The 16,733-nt window shown below is 41.7% G+C and overlaps 1 protein-coding gene across 3 annotated transcripts in view; it reads right to left on the minus strand.

Moving 5' to 3' along the window:
* The window catches only part of PSD3 (pleckstrin and Sec7 domain containing 3), a 95,624-nt gene that overhangs the window by 12,028 nt on the left and 66,863 nt on the right, over positions 1-16,733 (minus strand). For all 3 annotated transcript variants that reach the window (XM_026866174.1, XM_026866175.1, XM_026866176.1), the window contains 3 exons: positions 14,984-15,027; positions 6,555-6,748; positions 3,661-3,731 (listed from right to left, as the gene is read on the minus strand). In XM_026866174.1, the coding sequence (XP_026721975.1) occupies positions 3,661-3,731; positions 6,555-6,748; positions 14,984-15,027 (309 nt within the window). The remainder of the gene's footprint in view (positions 1-3,660; positions 3,732-6,554; positions 6,749-14,983; positions 15,028-16,733) is intronic.

A 16,733-nucleotide genomic window follows, 5' to 3' on the forward strand; every position in this document is an offset into this window, starting at 1 on the left:
TCTAATGCCTCCAACTCTTTTCAACTGGAGGGAATGCAAGAGGAGCAGGAACATCTGTACCTCCTACGCCATCAAGGACAGCACATGTTCTACCGTGCTGGTGTCAGCGTGGAGGTTGAGCTGAAATGAAAGGCACCTCACTAAGATTAGACCAAGACAGTGGCAAGAAATACATGAAGAGTCAGAAAGCAACTGTGACCTCTCTGTCAACTGAAGGCTGATGTGAGTGTTGCACACAATGCAATGACATGCTGAATTAATCTTTCTCAGAATCCCAGAGAATGACTTTCCCACATCATGGTGACCCAGAGCCAGCATGTTTCTAAATCTGTTTTTGATAGACTAGAGAATGGCATTTGGCTTTTTATCAGTCAATGTACTGTGGGTGGATATCTCCACTCAGTTGCATGTGATGGCTGCAAAATTCTCTTTCAGAAAGTCTCATCATCAAACACTTTACATCATTCTTTCTCTCTTTTCTTATAATATTTTAATAGAGGAAGAACATTTAAGAGTTATACAAAAATACCCAAAAGTATATGAAGTGCCACATCAAAGAGCAAAGATGTTGCAAACCTCACAGAGTCTGAACAAAACGCAAAGGTCTGTATCCTGGAGTGCTTGCCCAGAAGCAATTTCTAGCAAGGAAGCAAGTTCAGCCTTACATTCTCTCCTTATAAACCTCTCTTCTGTATGCAAATCACATCCCGTGTCATTCTAGCGAACAGACACTCTGTCAAGCTGCTACTTTGCTATTTCCTCTTGCTATGAACAGAGGGCAGGAAATTAACCTTGGCCTAAGGATGTCCAGAGACAGGGTCAACATCCCAAACATGTAAAACCTCTCAATTTATGTAATACTGTGGCAGGTCTGTTTAGTTGACTAATTGTGAATGCTCCCACTGAGCCCCTCTGGTGGCCTCTCTGCTCACTCAGAAACCATCTCTCTTAAATCACTCATTTAAAAATAAAACAGTATGCAGCACAGGAATTAGCACTGGAACACTTCCAATGGAAAAAATAAAGTAAAATGTAGGCACAGAGACACGACTGCCCAGATAAACTCCCCAGTAAATCTCAAGTGACCACTATATACACAGCACTGTCATACATGGACTTTGACAGCAAAACAAGTACAGCTGAACTGGTATGCAAACAGAATGACAGAAGAATTAGAATCACACTGCCCACTATGGGAATCACAGCTGCTACAAATACGTATTACAATAGTGTCTTAAGGGAACAGTTGAGTTACAGATAAATACAGAAAGCAATAGTGCAGCAGTTTGTACATGTGTTTGTGTGTACACAGTACCTAGAACAGCGAGATTTCTCTCTCCCCTGCCTGAATAGCACTCAGTGCAATGAAACCCATCATTACAGTTGTTACCTCCACGGATACATAGATAATATACAGATAATCAGAGAAAGAGGTAAAATGTATGTGTGCGTTTATGAATGTACCTGGCTCTACAGCACTCCATAACCAAGAGATAAGGCAAACAGAAGCAAGGAAATCCTTTGCCCATGACTACTGTCAGACCTATGCATCTCTGCAAAGCAATCAAACTGTTCAAAAATGCTCCTGAATTTTCTGAAGCGAGGATAATTACAGTTTCCTGGCATATTGCAAAAGGAAACAACAGCTCAGCGACTTTTACTACAACTGCTTGGTCTAGCTGTGTATTTTAAAAGCTTGGCACCCTCAGTTTCTGCACTACCACATCCCTAAGAGCAAAGGTTATTTCAGGGCTGAGGCAAAGCCCTAATGGACCTTCTGAAGAGAAATCAGAGGATGTTTCACAGCTGCAGCATGAGGCATTGTGGCTGAGCAGGGTCTGGAGGCACCTTTGGGAAGTTCACAGCCACATCACTCTGGAAATGAGTCACTTCCCGTCAGAGTCCTCTGTCAACCTTTTACAGTACTAAAGTAAAAGTCTGGCTTGTCGCTCTGCTACAGTAAGATGGCTTCAGTACCAAGTGGGAGAGGGCAGCTTTGCAGAGTAAACACCCTGTAATCACTCAACTGCTGTGACAAGAGTAAGGTGTGCAAATAACAAACAAAAACAGCAATGTATTTCATTTTGCAAAGGTTCAGTTTGATGTGAAATTACTTTGTTGCTCTCCAAAGGACGGAGGATGAGAGCGGGGGAAGCACCATTCTGTAGAAAATTCGCATCCTATATCAGCATCTCTACATTTTGGCAACAGAAAGTTTTTAAACCAATATGCTTAAAAGCATTTAATTAAGACTCTAAGATAGATCGTATCTCCCTTTCTTCCCCTTGAAAGCTCATTAATCCTCCATCAAAGATCAAATAAGAAATGTATGTGTTATTAGCTTCTTACTTCGTAGGGGGTTTGTCTTTTCAGGAGAACACTAAAGATGATCTACTTCGGAAATCAAAGCAGGTGACCCCATTTCACCCAGGAAAGGGCAAGAACAAACCTGTCACGAATGCCACTTTAGTGAAATCTGAACCTGCTGCCAGCAAAAGAACCAGAGGGAAGGCTCAGCTGCAGTTCAGCAGACTTGGTTCTAGCCTCTTGCACTGGCTTTGAGCATGTCACATCCAACTTTCAGCCCAAATCTTCCATCCTAACTGCTGACTGTTTTGTTTGTTTCAGGATTTCAGCCCCCTCATAAAGGTACTGCACCCAGAGCATCCACCTTGTCTCTCTTCTCAGAGACTATCCAGGCTGGATCCAATAAAACTAACAACTTCAGAAAGCCACAGCAGGGGAGGAGGAAATGGCAGTACGCACTCAAACTTGCCCTCTTGATTATTTGCAAAACACAGTCAAAATGTTAAAAGGCTCTCAAAGCAGAATTGTACAATACAGGACAGCCTGGACAAACACTACCTACTTACTTCATGAATACTCCACCTACACTGGAGGGGCAAAAAACCTTTACAATCTACTTAGCTGCTACCATTACTTGATTTTGACAGTTTTCACTCATATGTTGTATTTCATGTTCCAAGGAGATGGTTAAACAGTACTATAATATATTTAAGTTTGCACCAAAAAGACCTGAATGGTTTCATATGACATATTTTTCTAGACTTCTTGCTGTCAGGGAGCAAAGTTTGTCAGAAACCAGTGTCTCATCTTGCCTGGGGCAGGGGGCAGGGGTAAGTATCCTTTTATCCTTCAATTTTGCTGTGGAGCAGAAGCTGCAGATCACTACCAAGGCCAAGCTGCCATTCAATTGTTTTGCAGATGGTCTTGCAGGCATTGCATAAAATTATACTATGAAAAGATGGAAAAGGAGGACAGTGTTACAGAAGGAAAAGTCATATGTATGAAATGAAATGTTAAAAAGCAGCCTAGAGGAATGTGTGCAAGAAGGAGTGATGTCTTTGACGGTGAAACTGGCTATTTTTTCAGCCATGAGTGACAGCAATGGTATGAACTGGAACTGATAATGTGCACGTGTGGATGCGGACAGTGGAAGTGGTCTTGAAAGTGTGAAAAGGGGGAGGATGTCAATGAAAGGATTCATGCCTGAATGTGTATGTAAACAGGGTGGGGGGCAGAGAGAGCAGCTACAACTGTGTGTCGGAGGGAAAAGAGCCAGAGGTGGGCTGTGAGAGCAGAGAAGATGCCTGCAGCACTATCTCTGTTTAGTTTCAAAGAGACACTGATTTCCCCTACCTTCTGCAAGTACAGGACTGTTCCCTTCAGCACAGCATAAAAGGTTTTCCAGCCTCTCTTTCCCCGGGGAGCTGCAAAGAAAGCAAACGAAACCCCATTTAAATTGGGTCCATTTTTACACTTTGTCTAGGCAACAGGAGAGCTACATTAGTCCCATGTTAAACCTCCTTTGTACTCTCCTTTTCAAAGGACAATGCAACTCAGCACAGTGCCTGCGCATACCTACTGTGTGAGAGCATAATAAAACAACCCTGCCCTGGACTGGATCAGAAGGGACTAGCAGCAGTGCAGAAAGCAGGCCAGAGAGATCCAGTCTTTGTGCTCTTGCAGTCAGGCACACACTGCCCTACACAGTTAGGTCTGAGCTCTGCACCATGGCAGTTTTCAGAAGAAAACACCCTTTCTCCATGCCGCAGCAGTCTGGCAGGCACTGCTTAAGACCAATGGGACGCTGCCCAAAAAACATCCTTCACCCTTGCCACTGCTGCACACTTTAGTTGACACTGAGTGGTCAGATGGCTTCTTAGTCCCTTCCCCTCTTCCTGCAACCACAGGGGAAGCCAAAGAAGAGAAAGGAGAACCAAACAAAATCCTAAGGAAAATTTAAAAAAACAAAACCAACACACACCTTGAGAAACCTAAAGTAAGGTAGAAATTGAAGAATGCAACAGACACAACGTATCCAGCCCACAAATTCCTAGAAACAAGCACTGGGGGAAAAAAAAAAAAAAAAGGCGATTCACCATGAAGGTTCAGTTTGAAATTCAGCTGCAATAGAGGAACAGAAGGCATAGGCTGTACAGTCCCAGTGCCAGAGACTAGAAGCCTGCATCTAAGATCACTCTCCACCAAGCACACTCCACTGACCAGCATCCACTTGCCTCTATATAATTAAATAAAAAAATCCATGCACAACTAAAACATCATGCTATAAAAGGCACCCCGTTCTGATCTGAAGACAGCAAGTGATGGTAAAGAGCTTATTAGTCCCTTGCTCCAGAGGTTAATCATTCTAAACACATGTGAAGGGCCTTATTTCTCATCAGCATTTGTTCAGTTCAGCTTCCACTTATTGGTCCCTGTTACACCCTTCTCCTCTAGACTGCCTAAGTGCTTTAGCTCTCTGTACTCCTTCCTGAGAAAATACATACAGTATGCTAGCACATCACTTCATTATCAATTTGACACAAGCTCATCTCTGCCCTGCAACAACTTCATTAGGAAATGAAATACGCAAAGGACTAACTAACTTCAAAAAAATGAGTTTCATTTTCACAGAATCATCTAGGTTGGAAAGGACCTTGAAGATCATCTAGTCCAACCATTCACCTAGCACTGACAGTTCCCAACTATACCAGATCCTTAAGTTTTAAACAGACCCGACTCTTAAACACCTCCAGGGATGGAGACTCCACCACCTCCCTGGGCATCCCATTCCAACGCCTAGCAACCCGTTCTGGAAAGAAATACTTCCTGACATCTAGTCTAAACTTTCCTTGGCCCAGCCTGAGGCCATTCCCTCTTGTCCTGTCACTTACTACTAGGTTAAAGAGGCTCAAACCCAGCTCTCTGAAGCTTCCTTTCAGATAGTTACAGAGGGTGATAAGGTCTCCTCTCAGCCTCCTCTTCTCCTGACTAAACAATCCCAAAATTTTACAGGCAACTGGAAGTCAAAATGTAACTTTTTCAGGAGCTGTACAACAGTGAGAGACAAACCTCTTAAGATGTACAGAAAATTTCTGAAAACATGCCCAAATAACATTACTCAAAAAAGATTATCCCCCAAATGCCAGCATCCAGTGTTTTGAATAATGAGCAATTCTGATTACTTATAATTAAAGAAGTTAATAAAGTAAGCTAGATACAGTTACTTATTAAGGTTAAATAAATGGAAGTAAAATAGAGGAACCTATCCAGAGCATCCAGTCATCACAAAGAATGAGGTCAGTTTGATTTCAACATCTCTATTTGAATTTAGTTGTCCAGCTGTCAGCCTCCAGCTTGAAAACCTTGACCTCCAACTGTAACTTCTAAAATATACTAGCAAAACATGCAAACACCAAAGAGCTTAGCCCAGCTAACAGAGTTGAAGCTACCCAAAAACCATCACAAATCAGACTTTGCCTTCAGAATTCAGCCAAACAGTGAGAACCATGAGTAGGTGATCATCACAACAACTGGGGAAAATACAGATGCTCTGAGTAGTCTGTTTCCAAGATCAATAGTAAACAAACAAATGAAGGTATTCTAACAACAAAACACACAGGCAAGCCAGAGGCCTTTGAAAATTAGTGCACCACAAACGCAAGTAGGACAAGAAGAGAGTAATTTAAGTAGGAGACACAGCAGGATTATTACAAAAAAGGTGCAGGGAGGAACTGCATTGCATAAATCTAGCTGCTACCAAAAGCTGCTGAACTTGACTGGGTATGTGACCCAAGGCTGGGAAAGTAGGGAAGGGAACAGTTACAGCATCTTTCAAGAAGAGATAAATAACAGCCTTCCTTTAAAGACAGACCCAGAGGGGAGGGAAGATTTGAAACAATCTGGTGTCACATAAGGAAAAAGAGAATTATCAAACTACTACCGAACAGCTACTATAATTCACTCTAAATAGTTTTCTCTTCTGTAAACCATGAGATTAATTTTCTTCTAGCAAAAGATTAACATTACTTCACTGTATCACATTACTTATTATGCTTGTGCATTAGAGCTGTTGCAAACGGGACTGAATACTGTAAATCCTGGCCTAATAGTGAGAGTGTGATAATCCAATTGCTGCAATTTCCCCTAATGAAGCAGCACTATTTGTCTTGAGAAGCACATAGGCTCATTGTAAGTAGAAATGTGCAGAGAAACAAGAAAATGAGATGCTAAGGGTGAAAGATACTCACTTTTCTTTCCATCCATATCTGCATGGATTTTCCGAGCCAGAAATCCAGTTTTATACACAGCAGCATTGGGGTCATGAGGGATGTCCAGAAACGGGTTATTTGAGTTGCCAATTCGACTGACAGCCTTCATCTGGCTTCCATTATCCTTTTCATCTGTAACATCTGAGTGAGACTTTTTTTTCTCTTCTTCATCCCTTAAAAAAGCAGTGAAAACCAATCATGAGCAAGGGGCTGACCAGCAAAGTTTCATTTCAGGAAATCTTGCACACTTCTTGTCAAAACACATTTCTGTCTTTACAGAGGGCCCTGTTTAGGAAGAAACCTAGACACATACCAAAATATAGTTGGATTATAGCAAAGCTTCAGTTCACCTACCTCACCCAGCATAGGAGTCAGATTTTCAAAAAAGCCCATGTTGCTCTTTTACAGTCTCAAAAGACAGGATTTCAAGAGCGTTCTGTGACTGACAACCTCACCTATTTTTAATTCCACTTACTTGAGTGCTAAAATGGAAAATATTTGCCTGTTGGGCTCTCCTGAAAAATCTCCAGTTTCTTCATGAGTTCACATGTGGATGAAAAGAATTAAATTTCTACAGATCACTGTGGCTTACCCCTTAACTTAGCACACAAAATACAGACTCTACCTACTTTTCCTTATTTGCCTCCGCAGACTAGCGTAGAAGTAGTAATTTAAAAATAAAAACTACACTGGGTGAATTATGTTATCTGTATTTTAGAAACAAAATGCTCTCAAAATGTTACTTATTAGGGTAATGTATTAAACACAGCTCTTGGGGACAACAATGCAATCCATTTCAGCAAGTCACAAGCATTGCCTAACTGATAAATGCCTTTTTACTAGTCATAGCCAAAGGCAAAAAGAACCAGGCAAACTAATAAATAAAGGGTGTCCATCACAAGAGTAGGATGATGGTTTCCAGAAAACAGGACACTAATCTGACTGGACGGTATAACTGGAGGAACCACAGTAAATGTCAGATTACAGAGCAACCCTGGATCCTCTGAAGTCCTCACACATTCCCCTCCAGGTGACTGGGGAAAGGTGTGTCAGGGAGGATGAAGGCTGTCATTGGAAAGTTATGGTAGCAATGCTTGTCCTAAAACCAGCACCTCATTAAAAAAAGAAAACATTATCACTTGAGTAATGATGGCTAACAGCAGGTGCGGACTTCAAACTGCTGCATCTCACTTGACCCAGATGATCGGAGAAAGCAAGCTGCAGCAGATCTTCTAATCACAAGCATGTATTTAAATGTGTGTATCAGATGAGGATTATCAGGGCATAGGTCAGTCTAAAAAGCTCCTTTTGGGACACACTGCAACCATGTCTGCTTATGGGAATGACCATCCAATGAAGTGTCCTCTAAGAACTGCATGCTAGAGTCACAATCCTGATCTCTGCTGAAATGGTCTTCTAGGGAATAACTTAGTCTGAGGACATACAACAATAATAAGGTGGTTTGACAACACGGAAACCAAATCTAGAGATACAGAGGCTATATTAGTGAACTCAGCAGCACCAGGGAATGTTCCCAGGCATTTGAATTTGATCACCTCATTCTACTTTGTGCTTGGGTCTCAGCCCAGCATACTCCCACAGAATTTCCAGAGACCCTTTAGGAATCAGCACAGTCAAGAACCATCTCAACAGGCAGTCCAAAGGCAAGCATCTTCTTTTGGAGAATAAGACCTTACAACAGTATGGATACAGATGCTACACATCAACGTTGGGCCTGAGAGTCACACAAAGGTGCCAGACAACTGACTTAGTTGTAGAGATATAGTCAAGGTCGTGCACCATACCTTCATGGTGTTGTCTTATTAAGAGGAACAAAACTTCTACCTGAAAATCTGATTCCTGCAACCAAGAGCAGTCCTTGAATCTTTCAGCCTATCAATATGTGTTTTCCCACTCCAGACCAGAGAGAGTTGAAAGAAGTTTTTATCGCTCAAAGCATTATTTGGTTGAAGCCCTCTCCCAACTGAAAAAGTCTGTTAATTTCTGTCAGTTTTGATTGTCCCCACCCTTCCTGTGTCTGCCTCACTTCCTAGCTGCTGGCAAATCTGTACACATGTTTTAGGTATGTGTTCATTCCAGGAGCAAATTCCATACAAGTCTGTGGTATCTAATGCAGACTAAAATCTCTCAAGAGGACACAAGGACTCGGGCTGATTTGTCACACAGAAGTGCCTTGTGAATTCTGGGATCCCAGCCAAGGACACAGTGGATATCTCATTGTCAGCAGAGACCTACTGCAACCAGTGCCCTTATCCAAGCAGCCACAGGCATTGTGATAAGCAATCCTGGGGATCCTGGACACCACCAGTGCTGGGGGCAATGCTCTCAAACTCAGCATCTCTGGGACAACTATTAAACAGGAATTTTTTAAAAGACAGACAAGGACAAAATGGCATCTTCTGTCATGACTGCTAGTAGCACTGAATAAACCTTTAATTGGTCCTTTAATCTGTCACTGAAAATGGGACATCCTTAAGACTCAGAAGTCTCAAGCACCTGTGAGAGCGAAGTGATCCAACAAGATGTATTAGGTCAAGGTGCAATGAAAAGAATCAGAGAAGCAAAGCAGACTCATTATAGAGAATGAGAAATGGATGAATAGCTGAGAAAACAGAACTAGAAGGAGCCTCTATCTTCCTCTGATCTTGAGTATGAGGCACCAGTGGAAATAAAACCAAGAGATCTGAGACTTACTTCATCAAATACTGCATGTTGTTTCAGTGGTCAAGCGTAAGAAAGGATGATTGGGAGGAGTTTTAAAGCAGCAAAACAGTTCACATATTAGTCTTCGCTTACATACCCACCAAAGCTGGCTGAATAGATAGGTCCTGGATAGCTTTTATCAAGGATGTAACAATTTGACCTTACTCCTCACCAGTCTTTCAGATATGGTTGCAAGAAGGAAGAGCTGCAGAAAATTCAGCTGTATACATACACCTGAAAACTGGTCTCTGTTTGAAACCCTAGCCTGTGGAGGGTGCAACTACCTCCTCATCTTCAGATGACTCTCACAGATGATTCAACTCCTGTAACATCCCCAGCATGAAGGCCTTCAGTGATGCAGGGATAAGAGTCAGTGGGTGGTGTCTCTGTGCAGGTATGTTCAGAGTCATGGATCTAGTGTCACACTGGCAGAGCTCAGGTCCTTGTCAGGGGCAGGCTCGGTGCCTTTCCATTTGGTACAGAAAATAGCACAATCTTTCTGCTTTTGGGGAAAAAAAAAAAAGAACATGTTGGTTCCATCACACTTTTCAGTAGCAAAACATCATAATGAGGGCCCTCTTAGGTTTCTGTCTTTGATCAGCAGAGGGAGCTCATTGCTGGTCTGGGTCTGAAAGCAGTTTCTCTGGTGACCCCTCTCTGCGATGACTGAAAGGGCCTGATGGCTGTGAACGTTCTTGTAGGAGGGATGGATGAAAAATGGGACCTACTAGTGTCTCTGCTCTGCAGGGTACTAGTGACAGGAAGATGTTATCACCTGTACAGTTTCTCCAAGACTCTGCTTATGACATGTGATATTTGCAAGGCTTCCCAAAACAAGGAGCTTCAGTTCCACCTCCCTTAGCTTGTTTCTTTGGAAAAGAACCTGCAGACAAGAGCAGTAACCAGGGCACTGGCTGCCCATGAAAACCGGCACACCAAGGCCAGAATCTGCTTGCTCTATCCCTTGAAGACACAGCATGGAAACAGCAATGTTTTCCTTCCCAAATGAATGATCACTGTCAACCAGAGTTTGCCTCTTATTCTTAAACATGCAAATTTAAAAAATATACAAAAATGCAGATGTTGCCATTTTGGTGAAGAAATATATTTTTGCCTCTCCCCAAAAAGACATTACAGAAGAAAGGCCCATTTTTTGTCTTCTGAAAGAATACCACTACCCAGTTCTGTCAGTAACAATAACATTTCTGTATGCTCTATGGTCTGACTTGAGGCTCTGCCTTGGAAAACTTCAAAGTCACTAAGCTGGGAAGGTAGAAAGTAGAAAACTTATAAGACATGGCAAAAGGCTGGGTTTATCCATTTCAAAATCGGCATTTAAAAAAAATTCAATTTGTAATATATAGTGACATGAATCTGTGGAACTGATAGCATCTGTTAGGAAACTGAATTGAGAAACCAGTGGACAGAAGCCTTGGCATCTTTCACAAAGGGAGGAGAGAAGAAAGGAGAGCCAGGTGATTACCACCTGACTCCTCTCTAAAACCAATCATGAAGTTGCAAACAGGAAACATCCTAGAACTTGGAAGACAAAGAGATAATTATAATGGGGATTTCTCAGTTTGACCTAGAAAAAGGTGAGCTTCAGCACAGAGGTCTTTATAGCCACCCTGGTCTCTGTGTCAGAGTTTGCCCCAGGAAACACAGAAAGGATTTGCAGCAGCCCTTTCCCACCATCACTGTCTCAGAAAGACCTATTTTGGTTTGGTTGAAAGGAGAAGATATTTCAGTGCAGTCCAGAAAATCAAAAAAGAATATACTATGTCCATATCTAAACTCTAAATGAAAACTGTATCATTAGCTGGTCAAAAAAACAGTGATTCTCCAGAAAACTACAGTGTCCTGCTGAGAGAAAGCTTTCAGGATACAGTTAGTACAAATGCAGCCATTTGTGTTTTGCAATCTTGTAAGCAGCACTTTGGGACTTCATATGTTAATTCTAGATCACTATTCAGTCTATTTTAAGATGATGATTTTGTTATTCCTGTCACCTTCAACAGGAAGTAGACATAATATTACAACAACAATAATGTTCACCACCACATTTCCATGTAGACATCATGGGAGCAAAACATATTCAGCTCTAGAGCCTTTGAAATCAAACTAATTTTTCTTCTTCAGTTTAAAGCTGGTTATGATCAGTGCAAAAGTCAAAGGATGAGAAACATCTAAAAAACCTGGGCCATAACATTACAGACAACAGGACTGAAGGGATGTTAAGAGGTCAACTAATCCATCCCTACCTTTAAGGTTGGATCCACTCTTCCTAACCCATTCTGGACAGAATGGCCAGTTCACAAAAACCTACAGTGAAAGCCCTTCCACAGTTCGTCCAAACAAATCTATGTATTGGTTTAAAAGGCGTATTGCTAGAAAGCTTTTTTCAATGTTGAACCCAAACTTCCCTTGTTTCAAATTCAAGTCCATCTACAATGGGTGTGAAGAGTAGTGCACACTCTTCTCTGCAACAGCCTTGACACATTGGAAAAAATACACTCAGGTCCCTCTCCTCAGTGCTCCCTTTTCCGACTAAACAAACCCAACTCAATCTCACTGCTCATGTTCACAGGATCTTGAATTCATTTCATTGTATGGGTAGTGTCAGGGTTGAAGAACAGGAGTTTACCATGTGACTATGAAAAAATTCCATGGAAATATCAAGTCCCTTAGGGAAATTTAAGCAGCATGAGAAATTACAACACAACTATTGCAGCTACATGCACTCCTGGGGTGGTTCCAGTGACCTCAGCACACTGAAAAGAGGATGCATTGGACTAACTGGGTGAAACAGTACGTGGCTTCACTACAGGCAGTAGGAACTTCTGTCAAGGACTCCAGTGAGGTCCAATCATTATTTAGCACTTCAATTGCTGTTCAAAGAAATGAACCACAGTCCAAGAGACAGGAGAGAACTAGAACTGTAAGCAGTAGAGAGAAAATATGGAATGGGACAAAAGACAGAATAATCGTATTTCTGATGGTTTTCCCATACTGCTTTCATCTTTTCTCCCAGGACACTGAACAACAAAGCAGGCAAGAAGAAATGGCAAACAAAGTAAATGGCAAGCCAAGTAAATGGTAGAATGTCTTCTGGCAGTTCTATTGTGAAAAGTAACCAAAAGACTTCAGGGGTGCAGTGCAGAGTAAGGAGTGTGCATTCAGGACCCCACATTCACCAGTTGAGGGTAAATTACAGGTCAGGTCTGGTTATTTTATAGATCATGGTACATGATTTGCTTTTAACATTTTGGAGAACTTTAACCTGGAATTACTGCAGAAGCAGAACTGTAATGCAATTTTCTCTTCCAGAGTTGTACTCGTGCTTCCTGGTTCATAAAGTATAAATGAATACTACTACTGAAAGTCTCTGGAGCGTATGTACTGATTACAATGCCACTTCTCTTGACTACAAAATTGAAGTCAGTGGTAGCCATTTTTTCTGTGGGCTTTGGATCAGACTAATTCTACTGGAAACAGACAGCAAACTATTTAGGACAACAACACACAGAGCTCGTAACTAGGAAGACAAGGATCATGTAGCAGTCTTTCTCCATCTTACTCATTGCTGTTACTCTCCCCTGCCTATGGACTTACTGCCAGTCATTAATCCACCAAATAATGTACTGCCAGAGCAGCTCTTAAACTGTTGCTCACCTCATAAAGAGAGAGTCTTAGTTCCTCAAAGGGATTCTGGCTGGGGGAAAAGCATTCCTTCAATGTGCCAGCATCCCAAAGGAGCTTATGCTGAGTTTTGCAGCCCTGTTTCCACCTCTGCCTTACCTCCCACTTCTTCCCCTGCCAACTGCATCAGAGAAGCAAAGGGATACTCTTTGGAAAGGAGAGAGGATCTTCCTCAGTCCCATCACAGGAAAACTGACAATGTCCCCTTCCTATCTACCCTTCTCTGCAGATCACAACAGCAGAGCAAGAGATTGATGTGCTTCCTCCCTCTAGCTCAGGCAGTCCTGGGGCTCCTTGGGTTGATTACTTTACACCAAGGTGTGAAAGTGAAGAGAAACATTTTCACGCTCCCTTTTCCAGCCAGTGCTCTCAGTCCTAAAAGTAAAGGCACACTCTCTTTTGACTATGCCCAGAATGAGTTCTGTTTCTCAGCAGAGAAAGCAATTGTCACATCAGTCCCAGCTATCTGTCTGAGCTTCAGACTGGAACGGATAATTTGCCCCTTTGAGCACTCTGCTAGGACAAGGTGGCTTTACACACACATCCCAGAACCTTGTTTAAGAATTCTGATTTCTTTCTCTTCCAGCCTGCTTGGAATTTTTCCCCAAACAATTTATTAGCAAGGGACACAGACTGGACTACGTAAATGTCGAAGCAGTTACTACCTATACAGAAGCAAGCTATCTCATAAATCTCCTTGACTGAAGCTCATGGGAGCATAGCCAGGACTGAGTCAGTTCCCACCTGGAGGCTGCCCAAGTGCATTAGACACGGTATGGTCTCTTGGCAAGAGCTGGAGGAAAATTCTGACATCGAGAAAGTCACATAATGGATTCTGCTAGATCTAAAGTACCTATGAGAGAGTGTCTTGCAAAGGTCTGGTGTTGTGACACATAAGATTAACATGTCTTCCAGGTCCAAGACACAGTCTGGGAAAATGTCACCCACCATGCTTCTTAAGAGGCTCATCTGAGATGGCACTTGGTGATTCCTCTGAGCAGCCACCTTACTCACTACTTTGACATTATCTAACACACCTCTGAACAGGGGCTGCAATCCCAGTTGAGACCAACAGCCCTTATAAGTGAGGTTGTACACTCTGACAAGAAATTCCTTGTTTTTTGTTCATCATCTGCAAATGAAAATCAGAAGCCAATGAGCCTGCAAGATCTATAGCAGTTGTCAGGATTTCTAGTGCAAAAGGTGCAGGAGCATGCATCCCAGACACACACTGTTCTCAAGAAAGGTGAGGTTTCAGATGTGTAAATCCACACAGGTAAACATCTTGTATAGATAAAATAAATGAAAGACTTTTATTTTACACCAAAATCTACTGTCCTGCAAGCAGCAAAATCTAAAGCAGACCCTAGACCACATGAAACCTAAGCACAGAGAAATGTCAATTTAACACAATCAGAAATTGCTCTTTCTTGCCTGCAGTATTTCCATGGTTAACAAGTGTTAGCCTGTTGAAAGCAGCAACGGACAGGGGGGAATATCAGACTTTGTTCGATTTATCATCTTTCATATTAGGTTGTTGTCAAGTTATCCATAGTTAATCAGGAGACAAACCAAGACAATAAACCAGCATCAAGAAACTCAATCCAAGATGTGTGTTTCTATTCAGTGGTTCTGACATAATGTACCAAAAGATAAAGAGAGAAGTCAACTTCTGTTTTATTTATGCAGTCATTGAACAATGGAGGATTTAATTTCTCTCTTTTCAGGCTGAAGTTTCCTACTAAATGAAACATCCTCTTTCCTTACAAATGCCGTTGGCTCCTATCATTAGCAACTCCCCTTGTTGGAGAAACAGATGAGGCAGTATTGCCAGGTCATTCATTAACAGAAAACTCATTACGTACACTGGCTGTCTTCTAGAGGCTTTGGAGCCCACTCAGATGGTGACACAGGACGTATAAACACATTACTACAAAGGTACTACTTTTAAACCCCTAATTTAAATTTCTGCACAGTATACTTACACTGCCCATTCCAGCTTCTCATTCTTGATTGAATTGTAGAGGGCCTGCAAAGGGAGAGAAATGAGATGAGATTATTGCTGACTCCTGAAACATATACACATTAATATGTTGAGAAAATTACCTAACTAATACCAGCAAGTGAGCTGTCTCCAATCAAGGAGGTACCATATATGCTGATGGTAACTTGAAAGTCTTGAGCAGAAATCTCATCTCAGGAAAAATTATCAGAATGCAGGGTTTGAGACTACAGTAATTTTCTCAAACAGGTTTTTGAGCTTTGTGGTTTGACGGTTTTTTTTAAATAACCCTTAGGTCTGCAAAAGCTACAAGACAAGAGCCTTGAAATTCAAGGTCAAATTTAATTCCTTTTTTTGTTGCTGACTTTAATGGGGCCAAGATTTCACTATATGGGCTTACCTTTAAAACTATGCCAGAATAGCTACCCGAAGTCCCTGAGCCTCACAGACACCTGAACGCTTTTCCAGTCACACACCCAAACATAAACACGTTCTAAGTGCAAACCAGAAAATGAACAATAAGCAGCTTTCGTGCTTGAAGATCAATGTCTTGGTCTGCTGCCTGCTAACATTGTTACTCTTTCAATTCCTAAGAAAAATGTCAGTAGGTTTGACAGAAAAGGTCACAATTTGGTTGTTGATACCAGCCAGCAAAGAAAAGGGTCTGGAGGCTGACTTAAGCCTGCGTGGATATCAGACAGCTGGGATGGATTTCTTTTGAGAGGAAGTAGATACATCACTTGAATAAGTGTGTCTCATTTCAGCCCTCAAGCAGCTGATGCATACAATGGATAAATGCCTGCTATTACTACAAGCTAATGGAGTTCTTCAAATAGGCCACTTCTCTGAAGTGAAGTATTTTGGTATGGAATGTCCCTGATTCTCGCACATTTGTAATTTACCTTATATACATAGATTTACTCCCTCTGACACATAACTCCTACACAGCCTCAAAATATGTTAACGTGTAGAAGAACTGTTGATGCACATGATTACCAAAAAGTAGCACATCAAGTATGAACAAGTCTGAAAAATCACATACTATAATAGCTATAACACACTCAAAAGAAATATTAGCATTTAAATAGCCTTAACTCTGACCCAAAACAAAAATAATTTGGAAAACTGAAGAGTTGAAACTAGCCTTGTGCACATGCCACAGATTAACTTGCAATGAGAATCCCATGAGCATATCCCACTGCTAATCCTGTGATCCACTGGCTCCTTTCCGAATCTTGTACAGTTTATTTGAAGATCCTTAATATTTAGCTCTGTGAAAATCTAGTTTGATTGAACCATACACAAGTAGGTCAAACATACTGATACAACTCACCTCACACTGATGCTACACATGGAGCAACTTTTAGTTACAGTGTACCATAAAAGTAGGTTTCTCAGAGCAACAGAACAGATAGGACCACCAGGAGGAATCATCCCACATCCTACCCATACTGAGCTAGCAGAAAGAGGTCCCCACCACTCAACAGGGCTTTGCTGTGCTACTCACAGCAATATGATGAAATGTTTCCAGCTCTGGAGTTTTCACTGTCTATTTCTATGTATCTTATCTTCTCCAAACTTGTATAATGAGCTCTGATCCAAAGGAAAACAGCCAAAAGTGAAGGGAAGGGCATTGCTGGAAGTTTGTAGGCACTTTCCTTAATTTTCAGGTGAGAGTTACCAATAGATTTAAGACCACCCTGCAGGAAGAAAGCAAAAGAAAAGGCTAACAT

This window comes from Athene cunicularia, assembly GCF_003259725.1.
Source record: "Athene cunicularia isolate RWA chromosome Z unlocalized genomic scaffold, athCun1 chrZ_part2, whole genome shotgun sequence".
NCBI lineage: Eukaryota > Metazoa > Chordata > Aves > Strigiformes > Strigidae > Athene > Athene cunicularia.